Source organism: Euleptes europaea, chromosome 18 (assembly GCF_029931775.1).
Source record: "Euleptes europaea isolate rEulEur1 chromosome 18, rEulEur1.hap1, whole genome shotgun sequence".
Classification (NCBI taxonomy): domain Eukaryota; kingdom Metazoa; phylum Chordata; class Lepidosauria; order Squamata; family Sphaerodactylidae; genus Euleptes; species Euleptes europaea.
Window position 1 is genome coordinate 795,280 of NC_079329.1, and position 21,898 is coordinate 817,177.

Consider the following 21,898-nt stretch of genomic DNA (forward strand, 5'->3'; position numbering starts at 1 on the left):
CCCCCCCTCCCCGCGCCGGGAGATGTGATGAGGGACCCAGAGCGGGTGAGTCACGGGCGAGGGGCGGGGCTTGGTGGCCTTTTTCCTGTCACGTGAGACCGATGATGCGTGGTGTGTCACCTGGGAGTAAACGGGGGGGGCGGTGGGCTGGTAGAGGCGGAGATGCCTTGTGGGGGTAGCGTGGACTGTACCACCTGCCTGTGTTGTTTTTTTAAACGTGTCACTGCTTGCAAGTAGAAAAGTAGCTCACAAGGGAGAAAGGATGAGTCCTTTTTATCCTAGCATGAGAATTTGAGGACTGGAGGCCATTTCGTCCTATGCATGAGAGCCAGTGTGGTGTAGTGGTTAGAGTGTAGAATTAGGATCTGGGAGACCCAGGTTCGAATCTCTGCTTCTGGCATGGAAGTTCACAGAGTGATCTTGGGCCAGTCACACACTCAGCCTAATCTACCTCACAGGGTTGTTGTGAGGACAAAATGGAGGAGAGGAGAATGATTTAAGCAGCTTTGGATCCCGATTGGGGAGAAAGATGGGGTATAAATGAAATAAATAACATAAATGAAATGTGTCATCATGACCCAACAGTTGCTTGCAGCCTTATGGAGCCAAAATCCAAAAACAAAGCTCAATTCACATAAGACCTTTAATTGGGACCAGCTACAGTGACCCAAAAGAGCGTGCAAACTTTTGAGCTTACACCTCTTCTTCAAGTTGGATGTCAACATGAATGATAAAAATAAGAACGGGGGAGAGACGAAGTTATTCCAGGCCTTGGCTTTAGAGGCCATCTGTCAATGACATATCTGGGCACGTGGATACACACTGATGCCTTTGACGCAAGATTGCATGTTAATTCCTCTGAGCAAGAGAGAGGGAAACGCAGTGATTCTTCCTGGAATTACAAAGGCCAGCAGCTTCCTTTGATCTTTCACACATATGCGCTTATATGAGCTAGGAGGAAAAAGCTCTTATTCAGGACACCTTTTAATTTCTTGCCTGTGTAGATTATACCACTTTGTGGAGCAAGAGGGTGCTTACAGTGCTGAGGGAAGGTTGCTGTTGCTTGCATGAATGTGGGGTAGGGTCCCAGCATGTCATGTTCTGCACATTTACCCAAAGAGAGGCTCTTGGTTCAAGTAGCAACACTTTACCTCAAGTATATTGCTTTAGAAGGAGGGGTTTGTAAGGGAACACCGAAGCATATTCCCCCCAAAAAATGTTATTGCACAAAGGAAAATAGCTCAGGTGAATACTCAGATGAGAAGCTCTGTTTCTTGAGGGTCAGAAGTCCACGATGTTCACATTCATATGTTCCTCCAAACCTGAAAAATGGCCCTCCATCCTTCCCTGTTTCATATTTGTAGCTGCTTGAATAGATCAGAACCACTACTTCACCTTCAAGCATGCCTTGAAAAGGTGGTGAAATAGTCAGCTCCCTGGCAACTGGTAAGCTGTCCGTCCCCCACTCAACCAGAGCAAAGAGGTAACTCTGCTTAGTTCTGAGTGGCTGAATGAGGTTCGTGGAGGCCTTTGCTCCGAGCGGTTGAAGCTGGAGGCTGGCCCTGATCCTGCCTTCTGGACAAGCCCCCCCACTTCTGCTTACTCACTGCTGCCCCCCTGCTATTCTTTCTCAGCATGTGTGACCCAATGCAGAATCTCCAGTTGTCTCCTTATTGTCCAAATGTTGCAACGGCTGCATTGAATTTTGCCTATCTGAGGGAAAGAGGCACAAACAGTACACGGTCTTTGTGCCCCAGCCCTGCACTCCAGGTTGCCCGTCTTCTTGGGCGGGCTGGAGCAGGATGGGGCAGGATGAGGCTCTTGTCTCCATCTGTGCGTGCCCCATCTCCACCTGGGAAGGTGCACAGGAACGTGCAGCAATAAATCAGGGTTTAATGGCTGGGCTGGGTCTCCGCAGATGTATTCGGCTGCCCTGGCAGGATGGGAGCAGCACGGTTTGCAAAAAAAGGCTCTTCTTACCCCTGAGGGCTGGACCACACAGCTGCCGAGGCTCCACCCCTCACAGAGCCTAGGATGTTCTCAGCCGCGCAGAAGTCAGTGAGGATTTTGACATGCTCTCGCTTGGTCTTAGGAGTGGTACATCAGAATTCCCAGGGAGGGCCGAGTCAGTCGGGGAGAATTTCATTTGCTAGTGTTCTGGACTGAGGCATGACACAGGCCAGATGTTTGTGGAGATGCGGGTCTCCCCAGAACATTCCTTGCAGGTTGCCCCGGAGTCGTCTTTGGGCTTGCCTCCTTCGAGCCTGAACAGGCCCCATGGTGTCTCAGTTGGGAAGGTCTGCCCAGGGCAGGAATACACCATCTTTCTTTCTTTTTGTCCCAGAACTTTCTGTAATTGTCATCTTTTCCTGGATTGTGCAGGGCACGGCAGAAAAGAACTCCTGGGAATCCAACCTAGCGGTTCAGGCTCCTGCCCAAACCTGCTAAGCCCCACCTTGCTTCTGAAGAACCCAGGAATCCCCACACTCAGCCCAGCCTGCTCTAACGCCCTGAGAACCCAGGTGTCCTGGCACTGGAAGAGAGGCTGGTTAGCTAAGCTCAGAGACCCGATGGGCTTCCCGCACCCAGCCCAAGCAAACTGCTGAAACTTTGCCCTGGAGGAAAACCGTTGGGGTGTAGATGAATGATAGCCCTTTGCCATTCCTGTGAGCAGGCTTCACCTGCTGGGTGGCTGGGTGGGTGGGGGTGAAACAGTTCCCCTCCGGGTAGAGGTGGGGAGCTTCCTCTGTGGTTCCTGTCCATATGTTGTTTGGGCTCAGTGAGTGCCCTTGGGGACACGAAGAAGGAGCAGGGCCTTTGCAAAGGAAGGAAAAAACCTCCTCGGATAGAGATGACTCCCTTCTCCCTCTCCCAGTTTGAGAACAGTGGGCAGGAGTCGAACCCCCACTGTTTCTGCCACGTGTCTTGGAGGAAAGGGCTCTGTGGTGAACCAACCACTGGTCTGGCTGGAGGGGCTGTTGGTAGGCAGCCTTGGGCATATCTTTAAGGATGGGGTTAGGAAAAAAGCCCTGGCATCTGATTGTCTAGGTCCTTGAAAAAACGTTAAGAATTTTTAAAGCTCTTCCAGCCCCATAGACACAAAATATTTGGGAGTTCTGGCTCTGCCTCCCCCGCTTCCCAAACCTTAGCGCTTACCCCAGGGGTCTAACTTTCCCAGCCCTGAGCAAGGCCAGGATCTAGGCACTGGAATGGTTTCTTCTCCAGTGGAACCAGTTCAACCTTCCTCCCCTCCTTCCCCAGGACTCCAGGGTCATTATGTTCCCCGGCTCCATCCAACCGACATCAGGCATTCTGACAACCAGCTTCCCCTCCCTGCCCCAGAGGCCATCTTGGCCCGGCTGCCCTGTCTCTGGCCTGTCCCTTCAAAGCCCCTCCTCTCCCCCTCTTGTCCATGGCGCAGGGATCTGGCCATCGAAATCAAGTCCATGTATGCAGAGAGCTTTCTGATGTGCTGGGAAATGCTCAGTGTTGCCTTGGACTTAGAGAAAAGGAGGTGCCTGTTTGTAAACTTTCCTCCTGGCAGCTGTAGGGAGTGGGATACAGCGGCTAGAGTAGGCTGGTTATAGGCTGAGCGAGAGCCAGGGAAGGGCTGGAAGCCAGGACACGTGCGCATTGTGTGTGTGTGTCCCCCCCCCCATGCACACACAGTTCCTTGCCACAACTTCAGGAAGCTTGAAACTGGATTGAGGGTTTTATTTGTTAAACAAACAAACAACTGATTAAACCTGCTCCTCTGGAAATATGAGTGCTACATCTCTCCCCCCACCCCCCAAAATGCATAAGCGTGAAATCCTTGGTTACTCACCTGGCCAGGAAGGGGGGGAGAATCACCAGGTGTGAGCACAGGTGAGGAGAAATGCAGCACATACAGATCTGCTTACTCTCGCCTTCAGGGTGTTGGGCAGGGCAGGGCCAGATCTGTAAGTTTGCTTTCTTGAGGGCCCGTGTTTACAGCAAACACCTTTCTTTTATTTACGCAAATAGATATACCCTGCATTTCTATCTTATATAGGCCTCCAAGAGGCTTATAAACAACCCATTACAATAAAAAAAGATTTTAGAAACCTGAGACTGGCAGCCAACAATAAAGAAACCACATATTTAAAGCAACGATCAGACGCCACCTAAGGATAGTTTTAAAATGTTTTCAGTTGTAACCTGAAGGTGAATAGAGTTGGACCCTGGAGAGATCCTTCCAGAGCCTGAGAGCATCCCAGTATAAAGTCCCTGCCTCCAGTGGCGCTTTGCCTGGCTCTGCACTTGGAGCTGGGCATCAGTGAAGGATTGGGATGCCTGAACAGATTTGAAGGGGGTCAGGCAGTCCCAAGAGCCCCGTGGCACAGAGTGGTAAGCTGTAGTACTGCAGTCAAAAGCTCTGCTCATGACCTGAGTTCGATCCCAACAGAAGTCGGTTTCAGGCAGCCGGCTCAAGGTCGACTCAGCCTTCCATCCTTCCGAGGTCAGTAAAATGAGTAGTCAGCTTGCTGGGGGTAAAGGGAAAGGCACTGGCAAACCACCTTGTAAACATAGTCTGCCTAGTAAATGTCGAGATGTGACGTCACCCCATGGGTCAGGAATAACCCGGTGCTTACACAGGGGACTGCCTGTACCTTTACCAGGCAGTCGTGGTTGTTTTAGGGCTTTGTAAGGCAGAACCTAGTCCAGCTTCCTGTCTCACACAGCAACCTCTGCAGGGTCAGCAACTGGGTGCGGAGGCCGAGGCCTTCCCCTGATGCTGCCTCCCAGCACTGGGATTCAGCGGTTCGCTGCCTCTGAATGAGGAAGTTCCCTTTAGTCACCATGGCTAGTAGCCACTGATAGATCTCTCTTCCATGACTTGCCTAACCCCCTTTTAAAGCCATCTGTGCTTGAAGTCCTGGTTCAACGTGGTACCCACCACACCGCAGTGACTCCTTGCATCTGCTGGGGCACCCATGGCAGCTTCAGTCTCTAGGGGTTGCCAGAAGAAGATCCAGGCCTGTGGGCAAGGCTAGAAGGGGCTGAGAGAGGCTGCCAGAGGCCTTTGGAGTGTGCTCGAGAATGCTGGAGCTGAGCTGACCGAATACGGGACCTCTCTCCTTGTATGACTGCTGCTGCCCAGACTTGAGACCTTTCTCTTCTGTTCCCTGCCTGCTGATGCTCACTGGCACACCTGGAAACTGGCAAGAGGACTTTTGGCTCCCTTGAGAAGAGGCTTGGCCGTCTCCTCGCTTCTCTCTGTCTCAGTTCTAAGCCTCTCCCCTTTTCTGTCTCTTCCCTCAGTTCCTGAGGAGGCTGCCCACCTCTCCGTCCTGGATGTGGCCGGTGGATCCAGGACCCTACAGCTGACACAGTGACAAAGTTTGCCGTAAGTTTGCTGCCAGGAGCAGCTCTGGATTCTCTCTGGGCACAGCTGACTCTGCAAGCAAAGCCCCCGCTGTCCTGTCCCGCCCCCCCTCCCAGGGCTGTTGCCTTAGCAAGGCCTTTGTGCGTGCAGCCACAGACTTGTGGTCGGGAGGCAGAAACCACACGGCGGAGGGGGCAACAGGGGATGGCATTCACAGCTGAAAATAGCTGCTCTCAAGGCAGCGGCTGAGGCTTGGTCGGCGCGTGGAGACGGACAGGCTGGGAGGGCTGTTTATCCTGGGGTGGGGGTGCTTCATGGGGGATGGGTAGGGAGGGGACACTTGTGCCACCCGAGAGGTGGCTGTTTTTGGCTGCGCTGACCCTGAATCCAGGGGAGAGTGTGTTGCCTTTCTGCCAGGAGGGGCCCAAGCATTTCCCCCTGGTGTGGCTGGGGGCACAGCAGACCACCCGCTGGAGCCAGGCGGTGCCCCTTAACACAGGCCTTTGCTCTCCCTTTCTCCTTTAGGAGCGTGGAGGTGGGGTAGGTGCGTAACCCACAGGAAGGAGACATGGAGAGAACGGCCGAGACGTACGTGAACCGCAACGAGGAAGATGAGATGGTCAGTTGGACTCAGGGCTCGGCATCTCCTTTCTAGACCCTGCTGCGGCCTGCGCTAGATGGGCTATTGGTCAGAGCTCAGTGGTAGCTGGGGAAGGGCCGTGGCCCAGTGGCAGAGCCCCTGCTTGGCATGCAGATGGTCTCAAGTTCAATCCCCAGCAACTCCCGTTAAAAGGACCAGGCAGCAGGTCACGTGAAAGACCTTTGTCTGCCTGAGACCCTGGAGAGCCGCTGCCAGTAGACAATATTTACTTTGATGGACCAAGGGTCTGACTCTGTATAAGGCAGCTTCGTGTGTCCCATGCGGCTCTTCATGTGAACCTGGGGCATGCCCCGTTGGCTGCTTGCTGACATTTTCCCTGTGTGCTTCACAGGAGGCTGTCAGCATGGAGCGGCCGGGATGGGGAAGCCCTTGGGGTTTGGGTCTGTGCTCTTCCTGAGCGGTCCCAGGCTGGGGCCCTGGAACTCCCGTGATATTCTTCTTTCTTGGGGCCTGACTCCCTCTGTTCCCCCATACAGGAGATCTCTGGCTACAGCCCCTGCTGCTGGAAACTGGTGCTGGTCTTGCTCGGCACAATCTGCAGCGGGGGCTTCCTCCTCCTCTTCCTCTACTGGCTGCCAGAGCTGAGTGTGAAGTGGACCTGTCGTGCTGTGCCGCTGCGGGATGCCCGGGTCGTGCTGCTGCAGACCACGGTAGGGACCCCGCAAAAATTTTAAAAGGCGCATGTTTCTCAGGTTGCCCAGCAGGGTCAGCGCCTCTCTCTCTCTCTCTCTCTCTCTCTCTCTGTCTCTCTCTCACACACACCCCTCAGCTCCCCCCCCACCTGCATAAGCAGTAGGTATAGTGCTTTCCCGCACCCCATTCTGCAAGCACATAGTCCAGAATTTTTGCTGATCAAGGGGAGAGAAGGAAGAACAGATGACAAGAAAAAGGAAAATAATGTTCCTCTTCATTTCCTCTTCCTTTGCTTGTGATGTGTTTTGAAGAGACCACCTGGCTTGTTTTGCAGCACAAAACGCCCAGCTGCACAGCTGGATCAGGAGTGCTCCTCCTGCTCTTTCCCAGCACCACCTCCCCCCCAGCAGTTACACTCACACAGAGGCTGGCAGGCCAGCCGGCCTTGGGTGCTCCCACAGCAGCTGTTCGGTAGGAAAGCCCAGACTTGAGCGGGATGGTCAGCCCTGGAGTGGCAGCCGTTCCTTCGTTCAGGGCCCAGCCTCTCCTCTGAAGACCCTTTGGGAAAAGACGCTGCCGGGGCCAGCCTCGATGGCCTGGCGCCAGAGACGGCGGTGACATTTGCTCCCTGCTGAGCTGCTGTGACTTCCGGCTGCTTCCTTCTCCTCCTCCAGGACGAGTTCCAGACTTGGTCCTGGGTCCGGGTGCGTTCCCTCTTTGCTCCCGGATCCCAGCCCCTGGGCTTCCCACAGCTGTCGGAGAGCAAGAGGCCCTTGTGCCAGGCCAGCCAGCTGGAGGACTGGGAGGGCCAGGAGGGGCTTCTTTCCCAGCTGGCCAGTGGAGAGCTGGCAGAGGTGAGCTGGCTTGGGAGAAGGGTGCAGAAGAGGGAGGGGCTGTGGCTCAGAGGGAGGGGCTGTGGCTTGGCATGCAGAAGGTCCCAGGCTCAACCCCAGGCATCTCCATTTAAAGAGAACAGGTGGTGGGCGATGTAAAAGACCTCTCTCTGCCTGAGACCCCAGAGAGCCGCTGCCGGTCTGAGTAGAAAGTACTGCCCTTGATGAACCAGTGGTCTGATTCACGCGTTCATGTGTGTAGAGGAGCGTCCGTGCATGCCGTGAGGGTATTCACAAAGAATATCCCTCCCCTTCAGATCCGCTTCTTCGTCCACCACCACATGCGCTACCTCTGGAGTGCCGAGTCCCAGTCTTTCCAGCGGCTGACAGCCCTGGATCTGGGGCTGCCCTGTGCCTCCTTGCACACCCTCCATGGGGCCGGTCTCCCGCGGAGCACCCAGGACTACAGGTGCGTACCGGCAGGTGGAAGGTTCTTGCGCTGAGGGGAGCGTCTGAGGTGAAAGGAACAGAAGGGAGGCTGATGCTGAGCCAGGACCCCTTCTGTGTGCCCAGAGTGGCTGTGGCTCCGTAGTTGGACACGTGGGTTGTGTTCAGGGTGGCTCTGGTTACGTCCCCGGTGGCATCTCTGGTTGCAGGAAGGACCTCTCAGCTTTAGTTGTTGGGAAAGGCCTGTCTCTGGCTGAGACCCTGGAGAGTCCCAGCCAGTGGGGATGGGACTACCATGGCTGCACGGTGCGCTGACTCTGCAGGCATCTGCTTCACATGGGCAGGAATCCCATGACTGGATGGGCACAGTGGAGAGGATGCATCCTCTGGGCATCCCTTCTGAGCACATGCACTCACACACCCTTTCTTCCTGCAGGAGGCTTTTTTATGGAGCCAACCAAATCGACGTGCAAGTGCCTTCCGTCCCCAAGCTCCTCATCAAGGAAGTAAGTTTGCCGGGGGGCCAGATGCCAGCAGCTGCCCTCCTTGGGCCGGCCCCCAGCAGTCTCCCCAAATGGGCCTTTGTCTCCTCCAGGTGCTGAACCCCTTCTACATTTTCCAAGTCTTCAGCATGGTGCTGTGGTCCCTCGACGATTATTACTTGTACGCCTCGGCCATCCTCTTCATGTCTCTTGTGTCCATTAGCTGCTCCCTCTACACTCTCCGGAAGGTATGGGGTGGGGGTGGGATGGGGGCAGCCCAAGAGGCTAGACTGAGCAGCTACCTGGAGGGGGAAGGGGCAGCCTGAAAGGGGCTCTGGGGTCTCTCGTGCCTGAAGGGTTTAAGGACATGGCTCGGGTCCGTGTTCCCTGTCTCCTGCAGCAATACATCCTTCTGCACGACATGGTTGCCGCTCACAACATCATCCGTGTGACCGTGTATCGGGGGCCCCATGGTGAGTGACCACGAGGATGAAGGGGACGGGGCATCTGGAGACCACCAGGCTTGCTTTCAGGAGGCAGAGAGAGAGAGGAGTGGGGAAAGGACCTGGGAGTCGCTGGGAGCCCTTCTGAGCTCCTCCACCAAGCAGACACCCTTTCGCTCTGAAATGCCCCCAAAAAGTGTTGTTGCTCTAAAACTGCCCCCAAAACCCCCAACCCGTGAAAAGCAACCCCCAGGCAGGGGGTCCACAGCCAGAGTCCTACTCAGGCCAGGCTGAGGTCACTGAACTTGGGCTAGTCATATCTGACCTTGTCTCATGGCAGAGCCAGCATGGTGTAGTGGTTAGAGCATTTGACTTGGAGTGTCACTCAGCCTCGCCCACCTGACAGGAAGACAGTTTTGGAGGGTATTCGTGTTGGTCTACCGTAGAACAGCTAGAATCGAGTCTCTAAGGTGCTACTGGCCTCGAATCTAGCTATTTTATCTCACAGGGTATCCTTGTGAGGATAAAATGCAGGCGGGGTGGTAGGCAGCTCTGAGGAAATGCCAATAGAATAGTGAGATAAAACAGGAGCGAACCGAGGCCATGTTGGAAACGGGTCGTGCTCGTGAGCTCATTACGTGTGCAGACCCAAGTTGGCTCCACCGCCAGTGCTCCAGGCCTGCTGGAGCTTGTGGAAGGAACCAGGAGTCTCTGGGAATCGGTGCCCCCGCAGAACACTTGAAGCTGGAAACTCTTGGGCGGTGTGGTGCAGGCCGTGTGATGCATGCTCCGCTCTTGCGCGGCTCCTTGTTTCCCTTACAGAGACGGAGGAGATCTTCTCCACAGAGCTGGTGCCAGGGGACGTGCTGCTGGTGCCTCCGGGAGGGCTCATGCTCCCGTGTGATGCGGTGCTTCTGAACGGCACAGCCATCGTCAACGAGAGCATGCTCACTGGTACGGGCAGGGCTGAGGGGCGCGTGGGTGGGTAGGTGGGACTCAAGGGTGGCCCTTCGGAGCTGAGCCCTTTCTTGCCCACAGGTGAGAGCGTCCCGGTCACCAAGACAGCTCTGCCGAAAACAACCCAAAGCGCCAACGGGCTACTCCGGGATCCGGTGTACAGTCCAGAAGAGCACAAGCGGCACACACTCTTCTGCGGCACTTGCGTCATCCAGACGCGGTACTACTCTGGGGAAGCGGTGCGGGCTCTGGTCATCCGGACAGGTAACAGCAGCCCCAGAATACAAAACAGGGGCCCCCGTTGCTCTCCAGGGGGAAGAAGGCAACCACTGTGGCTTCTTCTCTCCTCCAGGTTTCTCCAGTTCAAAGGGGCAGCTGGTTTGCTCTATCTTGTTCCCAAAGCCGACCGATTTCCGCCTGTACAGGGATGCCTGCAGGTTCCTCCTCTGCCTGGTGGGAGTCGCTGGGCTTGGAATGTTGTACTCGGTGATCCGCAGCATTCAGCAGGGGGTGAGTGTTCTTGGGAAGGGGGGTAGAAGTTGTGGAATGGAAGCTTTCAAGGAGTGGACTGGGCAGGGCCCTGACCCCCAAGGAACCCCTTCCTGGACCCGGAGCCAGCCCGGTTTGAGGGCTTCTGGGGACGGATTCCATACTGGCACGCTAGATTCAAGTCCAGGAGCACCTTAGAAACCGATGAGATTTTCATGGTCTGAACTTTCAAGAGTCAAGTTTCCCTTCGTCGGATACGCTTGGAAGTTCTGACTCAAGAACGTGTGCCCCCAAAGTTTTGTTGGTCTCTAAGCCCTGCTGGGCTCAAATCTGGCTGTTCTACTACAGTCTTAAGACAGCGACCTCCGAAGCAGATGGGCACAGAATTCTGAACTGGCATTTTAACGTATTCTGGGAGCAGGGCAGGCAGGTGAGGGTCAGGTGTGAGTCTTCCCATTCCCACCCGCCCTTTCTTGCCTCCTCTGGATCCAGGAGAGAGTGGGCCGCATCATCCTGGAATCCCTTGACATTTTAACCATCACTGTGCCGCCAGCGCTACCCGCAGCCATGACAGCAGGGGTGGTGTACGCCCAGCGGCGCCTACGCGGGAAGCAGATCTTCTCTATTAGCCCTCAGCGCATCAACATTTGTGGCCAGCTGAACTTGATGTGCTTTGATAAGGTACCTGCTCTCCTCCGTTCTTCCCACTCCACACGCACTCTAAAGAGAGGCCGGCCTTGTGTGTTCAAACTCGCACTCTGGTTTGCTTCTTGCAGACGGGGACCCTGACCGAGGATGGGCTGGACCTCTGGGGTTTTGTACAAGCACAGAATGGCAGGTGAGTGGGGATCTGCCCCCCCTTTCTTTCCCGCAGGCCACCAGAGCCTCCGGCTAGGAGATGCCGCTGTTATTTGTGTAGTTGTAGCAGAATTGCACTGTGTGCTAATGGCTTTTCTCAAGTGAGGGTCTCCCCCCTCGGATGTGGGCTTCTGCTGGGAAGTATGTTCTCTGTAGGGGCATAACCCTTCCGCAGTTTTTGGGGAGAGACAAGTGGAGAGGAGGGGCCATAGCTCAGTGGTAGAGCATCTGCCTGGCATGCAGAAGGTCTCAGGTTCAGTCCCCTGTCAAAACCAGTTAAAAGGACCAGGCAACAGGTGATATGAAAGACCCCCACCTGAGACCTTGGAGAGTTGCTTCTAGTTTGAGTAGACAGTTACTGACCTTGATGGACTGGGGGGCGGGGTCTGATTCACTATAAGGCAGCCTCATAGCTTCGTGTGACATTGCATTGCATGTTGAGAGACCCCCCCTCAGGTCCTGAATCCTTCGGCAGAGCATGGCCGTAAGGTTTGGAGAACCATTGAGGCCAGCACCATTACGCTCTAGGGCGTGGATGCACGGCAGCCCCTAGGGACTAATCTCTTTCCTCCAGACTGCTAGTTTTCCTTCCAAGCTGTAGGCCATCCCTTCCTGCAGCCAACCCTTCCTCCTCTTTCAGCTTCCTCCCAGTAGGGCAGGACGTCCGTGCCCCTGGTCTGTCCGGCTCTCCCTTGGTTGCTGCCATGGCTTCCTGCCACTCTCTCACCACTATTGGAGGGCGTCTCTCAGGGGACCCCCTCGACCTCAAGATGTTTGAAGCCACTGGATGGGTAAGGCATTGGGGACAGATGAGGGGAAGCAGGTGGGGTTGGGCAGGGTGTATAAGGGCCCATTTCTCATGCCTGCTGAAGCCAAGAGAGTCTCTGACCAGTTCTCCCCCAGTATTTCTTGGACTATATTGAGAAGGCCATTTTGCTGGTCTTACTGTCTCCTGGTCCCCTCTGATTTTTTTTAATCTCCTGCTGCTGGTTGTCACAGTTTTTTTATGGGATGTGTGTACCAATGGCTTGGGGCATCAGCAGCCACTGGCAGCTGGGAGCATTTGAAGAAGAAGAAAAGTTGGTTTTTATATGCGGACTTTCTCTACCACTTAAGGAAGAATCAAACTGGCTTACAATCACCTTCCCTTCCCCTCCCCACAACAGACACCCTGTGAGGTAGGTGGGGCTGAGAGAGCTCTGAGAGCTGTGACTAGCCCAAGGTCACCCAGCTAGCTTCATGTGGGGGAGTGGGGAAACCAACCCAGTTCACCAGATTAGAGTCCACCACTCCAAACCACCGCTCTTAACCAGTACACCATGCTGGCTTTGGTACTGGCGGCTGTCTGTCTTGGAGGGAGATGATGCCCGTGCCGCATTCTAGCCATGTCCCTGGCTTGATCTTCTCATCCTTGAACAGGTGTTGGAAGAGCCCACTCAGGAAGAGACAGCTCTGCATGACCAAATCCAGCCCACCGTTGTCCACCCTCCTGACCAGACCCCTCCAGAAATCCCGGAGGGAGCATCTGAGGATGAGGTGAGTGGAAGATATGGAACCTGGGAGCTCGAATTCTCCCATCTTCCCCTTGGACACCTGAAGCCCAGTTCCTGTCTGCTGCTGGAGCATCAGACCAACAAGGGTCCATCTTAAAATGTGGAATTTTTTCTCCCTCTCCCATAATACTAGAACACGGGGTCATCTGCTAAAGCTGGAGGGTGAGAGATTCAAAACAGATAAAAGGAAGTATTTTTTCACACAACACATAGTTAAATTGTGGAACTCCCTTCCCCAGGATGTGGTGATGGCTGCCAGCTTGGAGGGCTTTAAGAGGGGAGTGGATACATTCATGGAGGAGAGGGGTATTCATGGCTGTTAGTTAGAATGGATACTAGTCATGCTGCATACCTATTCTCTCTAGTATCAGAGGAGCATGCCTATTATTTTGGGTGCGGTGGAACACAGGCAGGATGGTGCTGCTGCACTTGTCTTGTTTGGGGGCTTCCTAGAGGCCCCTGGTTGGCCACTGTGTGAATGCTGGACTTAATGGGCCTTGGTCTGATCCAGCAGGGCCTTTCTTATGTTCTTATGAATTCGCTGCTGGAGGCTGTACCGATGGCCACAGGCAGAGATGGCCTTAAAAGGGGGTTAGGTGGTTTCATGGAGGGCAGGTCTGTCAGTGGGTTCTGGCATGGTGACTAAAGGGAACCTCCACATTCAGGGGCAGTCAACCTCTGAATATCGGTTCCAGGAGGCAACATCAAGGGGAGGCCTTGGACTCTGTGTTGGACAGGATGGTGGACTAGATGGACCCTCACTGGTCTGATCCAGCAGGGTTCTTCTGATGTTCTCACGTTCATCTAGTAGTCCAGCATCCTCTTTCACACTGCGGCCAACTAATTGCCCTGCAGGGCCAACCAACTGGGCTTCAAGACCAAGGCCTCCTCCTGGCTCTGACTCCGAGCACCGGGATGCAGAGATTTCCCCTTAGCACGGAAAGTCCGCATGGCTAACTCAAGTGGTGATGTGTGCTGAGAGGCATGACGATGGCTCTTTCTCTCTCTCTCTCTCTCTCTCTCTCTCTCTCTCTCTCTCTCTCTCTCTCTTTCTCAGGAGCTCATGGAATTGATGGTGAGTGGAGCCAGTCCGCCCCCAACTGGCCCCTGTTCCACCATTTGGAAAGCTCAGGCAGCCTGACCCAGCCCGCTTGTTGCCCTGCAGAAACTCTACCAGATTGGCATCTTGATGCAGTTCCCCTTCTCCTCGAGCTTGCAGCGCATGAGCGTTGTGACGCGTACCCTGGGGGAGAAGAAGCTGGTAGCCTATATGAAGGGGGCTCCAGAGACTGTGGGCAGCCTCTGCCGCAAGGAGACGGGTAAGGGGCTGGCGGGGATCACCCTTGACTGGAGGGTCATGGTGTGTGTATATGTGTCTGGTCTTGAGACTACAACCCCCAGCAGGCACTGCAAGGAAGGCAGTTGCTGTCTTGGGTAGGATTGTGAGCTAAAGCTACTAAAGTGAAAAAGGAAAGCCTTACATATTCAGCTAAGATGTGAAATCGTTGTGTTCCCAAATGCCCCAGGCCACTGCTTGCTGGGACAGGAGATAAAAGCTCTCTGTTAAAAGTCTTGCCTGTGTTTCACCCAATTGGTTACTTAAGTTTAATCATTCCTCTCCTGCAGTTTCAGCCAGACGGGCTACCCAGGTTTAACTGAGGCCCTTTTCTTTCTCATCTCATGGAGAGAGGTGTTTCATCAATGCATCTGTCGGGGGAGGGGAGGCTTCAAGGAGAGCCTACTCTGTTCCTCCTTGATTTGGGAGGGGCTGTTTGCTCCCTGGGAGCAGCCCAGCCACTTGATTAAGTGGAAAAGAGCTTTGGCAGATTCTCATATGATGATTCTTCCTCTTGTGTTGCGGGAACTGCCCTTCTCAACCAGAGAGTGCCTGTGAATCATGACTGAGAGTACAGCAATGCGCTTGCACATAACTCCTGTCGGGAACTGTCCCGCTTCTCTGTGATCGTGGCCTCGGTGTGAGGAGAAAGGGTGCAGGGACAGCCCAAGGGGTGGGTGAGGTGACACCGGGGCGAGGGAAGCCCGTCTTTCTAAGGCTTGCCGGGGCACAGCCTCCACCCTAACCCCCCCTCCTCCTGGCAGTTCCAGACAATTTCTCGGTTGTGCTGGAGTCGTACGCCCAGCAGGGCCTGAGGGTCATCGCCCTGGCGAGCCGGCGGCTGGAGAACAAGCATACCTGGCACAAGGTCCAGCATGTGAGCAGGCAAGTCTTCCACCTGTCTCTTCCCCCCACCACAACCACCTCCCGCCCCCCAGTGCCTCTGACTGCCTTTCCCCCCGCAGGGACATCATTGAGTGCCACATGGAGTTCTTGGGGCTTGTCATGCTGCAGAATAAGCTGAAGGCAGAGACGGTGCCCGTCTTGGCGGAGCTGCGCAGGGCGTGCATTCGTCCAGTCATGGTGACAGGTGGGCTGATCTGGGGGGGCTAGGGGGCTGTATTCTGTTGTGGGGAGGGAGGAGGCTAGCGTGAAGCTTTCCTGGGGAGGAGAAGGCAGCCAAGCCCATGAAGGGCTCTGTCTGGTTCAGCAACCGTCTCCTCCCCTCCTGTTTGCGGCCCAGGAGACAACTTGCTGACTGCTGTCTCTGTGGGCCGGGAGTGCGGCATCATCCCAGCCAAGGGGAAGGTGATTTTGACTGAAGCCCTGCCCCCCAGGGATGGGCAGCCAGCCACCATCAACTGGCAATACGCAGATGAGCTGCCTGCGGCCGAAGTCATGGAGAAGGCAAGCAAGGAGGTGAGGGCTGCCCTTTTGGAGGGGGGAGGGGCAAATGGTCCAGGCCTCCTTCTCCCCAGATTCATTCCCTTTTCTGTCTCTGCCTTCCAGGAGATCAAACTCATGCTGGATGAGGAAGAACCTCCCCCGGCAACCCGGCAAAATATTGCAGATACCAGTTACCACTTTGCTATTGGTGGGAAATCCTTTGCGGTCATCTTGGATCACTTCCCTGATCTGTTATCCAAGGTGGGTGTCCTGGGATGGGAGCCCCTTGGGGAGAGGTTTGGAGGTCTGTGGGTCAGAAGGTGGGGAGGCCTGGGAAACCAGGCGCCTTGTGTCCCGTGGCTGGCATGTGGCTGCAGTCACTGCCGCCCCTTGGCCTCTCTTGGGCGGGGCCGGGAAGCTTGACCTCTGGAGCCTTGCTGTCCTCTCTGTCTCCCTCAGCTGCTGCTTTGTGGCACAGTGTACGCCCGCATGGCCCCGGACCAAAAGACGCAGCTCATAGAAGCCCTGCAGCAGATGGAGTAAGTGTGCCCAGGCAGCTCAGGTGGGGACTGGCGGGCCGGCCCCCGCCCCTCCTGCCTATAACTCTGCTTCTGTCTTCCAGCTACTATGTGGGCATGTGTGGGGATGGAGCCAATGACTGTGGGGTAAGTTGGTCTCTCCCTGCCTGGTTACCACAACACCCCCCAAAGAAGTGGAGGCAGTGGGGAGGGGGGGGGGAGAAAAAAAGAGACATTTGGCTGCCAGTTGTGGAGTTGGGCTCCTCTGTGAAGGCCAAAGTGTGCTTGCTTTGTGGACTAGGAAGTTCCCTCGAAGCTTGGCCTCTGCTGGCCACGTAGCAGTGTGGCGTGGCACTGAGTCACGAGAGAGAGAAGCAAAGGATTCTGGGAGTGGCATCCAACACCTTTTAGGAGAGAGACCCAGGATTGACCAGGAGCGCATCAGTGCCTCTGATCTCTCTCTGTCTCTGTGTCTCTCCACCAGGCTTTGAAACGGGCTCATGCCGGCATCTCCCTTTCTGAGCTGGAGGCTTCCGTGGCTTCTCCCTTCACCTCAAAGACACCAAACATATCTTGCGTCCCAGACCTCATCCGGTAGGGATCTGGGCGTGCCGTCTGGAGTAAGCCTCCAGCTCCAGCGCCTGCCGGGCATCTCAGGGTTGGGGAAATCCCTGCTTGGATTCGAAGGCCAGGCAGTCACTGTTGTGGTACGGTTGCTGTTTCCCCAGGGAAGGCCGTGCCGCCCTCGTGACCTCCTTCTGCGTCTTCAAGTTTATGGCTCTGTACAGCATCATCCAGTATCTCAGCGTCCTTCTTCTCTACTCTGTGAGTGTTGGGGCAGGCTGGTCTGTGGACGTGCCTTTGGGGGTGGGTGGCGGCTGGGGCGTCAGGAGAGCCCCTGTGCTGATGGGGGTCGTGGGCCTCCTCTCCCCTCTGCCAGATTATGAGCAACCTGGGAGACGTGCAGTACCTCTTCATTGACGTGGCCATCATCCTGTCTCTGGCTTTCACCAGTAAGTCGACTGTGCACCAGATGTGTGCTGGGGCGAGAGGTCATGGGAAGGCTGTGTGTGCTGGAGGAGGGCAGATGATCAAGAGCAGGGCCTAAGAAGCCCCCAGAGAGAAGGAGCTACAGAAGTGTGGCGGGGTGGGCAGTGTGCAGCCCGGGAAAGGGAGCTGGCGTTTGCCTAGGTGGACCCTCACTGGTCCGCTCCAGCAGGGCTCTTCTGGTGTTCTGACGTTTTCTCAGCTGGCCTTTGGTTTGGGCTCCCTAGTTCACAAATGTACTATCCCAGCCCCAGGGGTCTCTCTGGAATGCAGAACGCCCCCCGCACCTTCTGTGTTCTTTGTTTCCATAGTGAGTCTGAACAGCGCCTGGCCTGAACTGGTCCCCCAGCGGCCGCCCACCGGCCTAGTGTCTCCTCAGCTCCTGCTCTCTGTGCTCACCCAGATCCTTCTGTCGATGGGCTTCCAGGTGGGGGCTTTTCTCCTCGTCCAGGGACAGCCATGGTACCGCCACAAGGAGGACTGGTAAGTGTGAGAGTGGGGTGCTGCTTCTGCGTGCTCCACGGTTGGCAAGCACGACAGGCAGGAGGACTGGGACTCGATTGCCCTGAATGTGGGGCTTCCCTCCTGCAGGCACTGCGGCCTCGTGGCCAACCTCACACTGGATTCCAACAGCACGCCCCCCAGGAATGTCACGGCAGGGCTGGATCCCGAGGAGGAAGGGGACGACGCCACCTCCGTGCGCAGCTTTGAGAACACCACCCTCTTCTACGTCTCCTGCTTCCAGTACGTGGCGGTGGCGCTGGCCTTTGCCAAGGGTCGGCCCTTCCGACAGCCCACTCATACCAATGGTGAGTGACCCCCCCCAGCTGTCCTGCAGGAGTCCAGATGTGTCCTGCCCTTGCTGCTTCTGCACACGCTCACTTTGCTTCAGCTCTGTGTACAGAGTGAGGGAAAGGTGGGGTGTAAATAAGTCAGAGGTTGACTGCGTCTGAACATGGAGGATCCCTTCAGTCCCCAGGGCTAGTAGCCACTAATAGACCTCTCTTCCATGGATCTGTCTAGTCCTCTTCTAAAGCCGTCTCTGCCTGTGGCCGTCACTCCATCCTCCAGTGGTGAATTCCACATTTTAATCACTCATTGTGTGAAGAAGGATTTTCTTTGGTCCGTCCTGAATCTTCTGCCCATCAGCTTCATTGGATGCCCTCCAGTGGAGTCCAGTCCTTGGTCCATCTCCCCTTGTTTGGCTGCCTCCACTTGGCAGTGGCTCTCCAGACTCTTCCCCACCAGCTGCCACCCAAGATCCCCCTGATGAGTCTGAAGCTGCCTGCAAAGCGGGGGTGTGAGTGTGGGGGGGCCCTCCTGTGCTCCCTCAAGCTCCTCTCTTCTTGCAGGTTTATTTCTGGCCTCCCTGGTGGCCATTTCCAGCTTCCTGTTGCTGCTTCTGCTGTGGCCGATCCCTGCCCTGGATGAGTTCCTGGAGGTACGTCGCCTGGCCCCGCCTTCTGCCGGGGTGCTTTTGGGCTTCAGGTGGCAAGAGAGGGCCAGTGGCCTCCTCTGAGCCAGCCTCTGCTTGGCGAGACGGGGGGGAGGAGCGGCTGTTGATGAGCCCCTTGCTTAGGAGATGCAGGTTCCAGCCCCTGCCTGGAGCTGGCCCTCTCTCTTGAGGCCTCCTTTTGGGGGCTGTACAGGTGGTAGGGAGCAGTCGCAGAGGGAAGGCTCTGGAGCCCTCAGCCGAGGCCCACCAAGCTGGGCCTGGTCGCTTCCAGCGGGCAGCGACTCTTCAGGGCGGTGGGCAGAGAAAGGTCCTTCCCAGCAGAACCTGTGAGCAGAGATCCTTTTGGGGAGAGCCGCTGCCGTGGGGTGAGCCTGGGCCCTTTGGCATAGCTGCCCCACGTCCGGTTCAGGGCCTGCTCCAGCTAAGAGTGGGACAAGCATCCCCTTTGGATTTCTTGCTGGGCTGTGTGCAGCTGTTGCCTGTGCCTCGCTGGAGAAGGCCAAAGGAGCAGGGAACGGAACTCCCTTTGTGGAAGCCTGCCCAGCCCCACTTCTCGGCTTCTCCACCCACAGGCCCTTCTCCACCCACAGGCCCTTCCCCGCCCACAGGCCCTTCTCCGCCCGCACTCCTTAGAAATCTCGGAGTACTTTGGGGGAAGGGGCCCTGCTCCGTGAAGGGTTGGGCTGGAGCACAACAGGTGATGCCGGTGGGGAGTGTGGTGGTAGAACCCTGGTGCAGTCTCAGAGGTTGCCCATTGGCCCGAGAGCGGCAGTCTTGTTTGGAAGGGTGTGGGGAGAGCTGCTTGGGAGACCCTTCGAAGGAGGCCTGAGAAACGCGCCCTGCTCTTTCCCCAGCTGGACTGCATCCCTTACGAGTGGAGACTGATACTGCTGGTTTTGACGCTGAGCAACCTGCTGCTCTCCCTGTCCCTGGAGGTGAGGCTCCCCGCCTGGGATTGCTGGGCCAGGGCTGGGGAGGGGGTGTCAGCTCCCCCTCCTTCGTCCAGGCGGCTGGGATACCCATCTTTCTGGGATGGGGGCTTTTGTCTTTGTGCATTCCCCCTGTGGTGCCAAAGCCCTTTCTCTCCCTCCCCAGAACTTTGTCTGCGACTGTGACATCCTGTGGCAACGGGTCTGCTACACGCAGCGGAAGTACGAACACCCGAACCAGGCCCCTTACCCTCAGGTAGCAGCAGAGCATTGCTGTGTGTGGGGTGGGGGGCTTCGAAAGCGGGAGAGCGTGCGGGAGAGCGTGCGGTGAGGCAGTGCGCAAGGGGGGGGATGCTGCCACACCCAGGGCCTTGCAGTAGGATGCTGACGGAGCGGTGGGGGGGGGGCAGATCTCCTGAACGCCTGAAGCCTTCCAGAGTGATGGCTTCGAAAGGAGGCATCCAGGAGGAGGAGGGTGCAGCGGTCAGAGAGGCAAAGCCAGGGTTCATGCCCTGAGTTCTGGGGGAGACAAGTTTCGCCCGGCTGCTGTTTGCTGTGGATTCTGCAATCTCGGCTCCTTCCTGCCCAGCTCCGTCAGCCATGGTTGGCCACTGTGTGAACAGACTGCTGGACTTGATGGGCCTTGGTCTGATCCAGCAGGGCCTTTCTTATAGTTCCAGAAGGTCCTCAGGATGCACAAGCAGCCAGTGACTCCACTCACAGCCCCTCGGCAAGCAGCCCTCAAGCTGGGGCTGGCCAGTCCACTGGCCATCAGGGCAGTGCAAGGCCGGTCTTTGCATGCCTGTGACCAGGAGAGCGGCCCTGGGGGCAGCTTCCTGTGCCAAGCAAGGGCAGCCGGAGGAATGAAGAGCGTAGCGCTGGGGAGAAGACAAGGCGGCCAGCAGTGAGGGGCTGCCCTCCAGTCAGGCCCTTGGTTACTGTAGAATATTGGCATGGGGTGGGGTGGGGGCTCATGTGGTCCCGTTCCTTGAGGCTTTGTGGAAGAGGGTCTGCAGAAGAGGCCCAGGCTGCCCAGAGTCCTGCCCTGGAAAGAGAGAATGAGGGAGGTTTAGGGCCGGTTAGTTCCACGGCGTAAAACCGAAACTGCTGCCGTTCCTCTTTCCCTGCAGCTGCAGCTGGATGAAATGGCCCCCGGCTACTCCTGCCGCCTGCACCCTCGCCCCCAGGCTAAGTACAAGCGCCTGGCCCAGGAGCTTCTCTTTGACCCCGACTGGCCTCCTCAGCCCAAGACCAGCACCAAGGCCCAGCTGCCCCCTGCTGAGAGCACCGCCTAGAGGCAGGCCCAGGCCCACGCTGCCCCAGGAAGGCTGCAGAAGTTGGAATAACGGCCGGAAACGCTCTTGCTCCTAGCAGGGGCCGCAGTCAGGAAGCAGAGAGCATCGTGGGACAACCCTGGTTTGCGCTGAGTCCAGCGGTGGGCAGCAGGGCCTCTCCCCCTCCTGCCACTCTTAGTCTTCTCCTTGACCGCATTCATCAATACCTTGGGAGGAGAAGTCAGTGAATTCCATTTCGCCGAAGATCCAGCGGTGTGGCAAGCTGTGCCCGGCGGATCTCTCCCACCTTGTTTGTACGAAGAAGAATCTGCCAGGAGGAGGATCTTGTCTCTTCCTGAGTTGAGGACCAGCAAGGGTGGTTATCAGTCTGCACAGGGCTTTTTACCCTTCTGGTTTGTCAACGACGAAAGATCATTCTAAGACTCTTTTAAATTATTGGCAGTTGTGGGAGCAGAAACACAAGCGGCTAGCTGCTTCTCCGCGCCCTTTCCCTTTGGTTTATCCTTCCTGTGTCTTCCTCAAATGTTTCCATCGCTCCATTCCAAGGTCCCCATCTGCAAGATCCTCTTCTGGTGTCCCCCCCCCCCGGAATATAATTAAATTCTTTCTATAATTATGGCTTGACAAATGCCCGTATGCATGCATGGACTCTGCTGGGCCTCATCCCAATAACGGTGGTAAGGTGAAGATGCACATCTCTCGTAGCCTTGCAAATTGTGATGGAATTAATAGTGTCAAACTAGGCTTAACAGAACCCATGTGGCTGGGGGGGCGGCTTTGGATACACCATGTGGGGGAGTGGTCCTGCTCTCTTGTGGGGTCTGCGGGTGCTGGTAGGAATGAGAGGAGAATGGGATTCACTGCTAGAGTGGGGCCCAGCCTAGTTGTTTGAGGGGGGGAATGTCTGAGCGTTCCATTAGAGGTTGGAGCCTGCCATCCCTTCCCAGAGCAAGGGGGACCGCTGTTGTGTCCCACACTTGCGAGAGACTCTGCATGCTCAAAGAGTGTGGGTTCCACACCTGAGCCTGGGCTGTGATGGGGACATTGTTCTCACTAGCCATATTGAAAGTGCCACTAAAGACCAGGGGGCCGTCAGCAGCCCTTCCTTTAATCTGGAGCTGCTTGCAAAAACTGGATTTTAGAAGCGCTACGGTAAGAACACGCAGCGCTACGGTAAGAACTACAGTAAGAACGCTGACATGTTCACTGTTATACCAAGGTTTAATGC

The 21,898-nt window shown here is 56.1% G+C and overlaps 1 protein-coding gene across 1 annotated transcript; it reads left to right on the top strand.

Moving 5' to 3' along the window:
- LOC130489449 (polyamine-transporting ATPase 13A3-like) lies at positions 1-20,712 on the top strand. Its single transcript, XM_056863170.1, has 33 exons — positions 1-45; positions 5,284-5,368; positions 5,873-5,966; positions 6,485-6,658; positions 7,316-7,495; positions 7,792-7,943; positions 8,358-8,427; positions 8,517-8,651; positions 8,804-8,876; positions 9,669-9,800; positions 9,885-10,067; positions 10,156-10,313; positions 10,785-10,973; positions 11,069-11,130; positions 11,791-11,941; positions 12,570-12,686; positions 13,761-13,778; positions 13,869-14,022; positions 14,804-14,924; positions 15,005-15,129; positions 15,283-15,458; positions 15,549-15,686; positions 15,885-15,964; positions 16,048-16,090; positions 16,428-16,537; positions 16,672-16,768; positions 16,884-16,956; positions 17,302-17,473; positions 17,582-17,799; positions 18,343-18,431; positions 19,301-19,381; positions 19,542-19,631; positions 20,506-20,712. The coding sequence occupies exons 3-33, from the start codon at positions 5,916-5,918 to the stop codon at positions 20,668-20,670; spliced, it is 3,777 nt and encodes a 1,258-aa protein (XP_056719148.1). The 5' UTR covers positions 1-45; positions 5,284-5,368; positions 5,873-5,915; the 3' UTR covers positions 20,671-20,712.
- The last annotated feature ends 1,186 nt before the right edge of the window (positions 20,713-21,898 follow it).

Bases quoted from the DNA above. Each gene is read 5' to 3' on its own strand.
- LOC130489449 (XM_056863170.1), top strand. From the start codon at position 5,916: ATGGAGAGAACGGCCGAGACGTACGTGAACCGCAACGAGGAAGATGAG. The intron at 7,944-8,357 runs GTGCGTACCGGC...TTCTTCCTGCAG, and splicing joins CGGAGCACCCAGGACTACAG to GAGGCTTTTTTATGGAGCCA. The intron at 10,068-10,155 runs GTAACAGCAGCC...TCTCTCCTCCAG, and splicing joins GGCTCTGGTCATCCGGACAG to GTTTCTCCAGTTCAAAGGGG.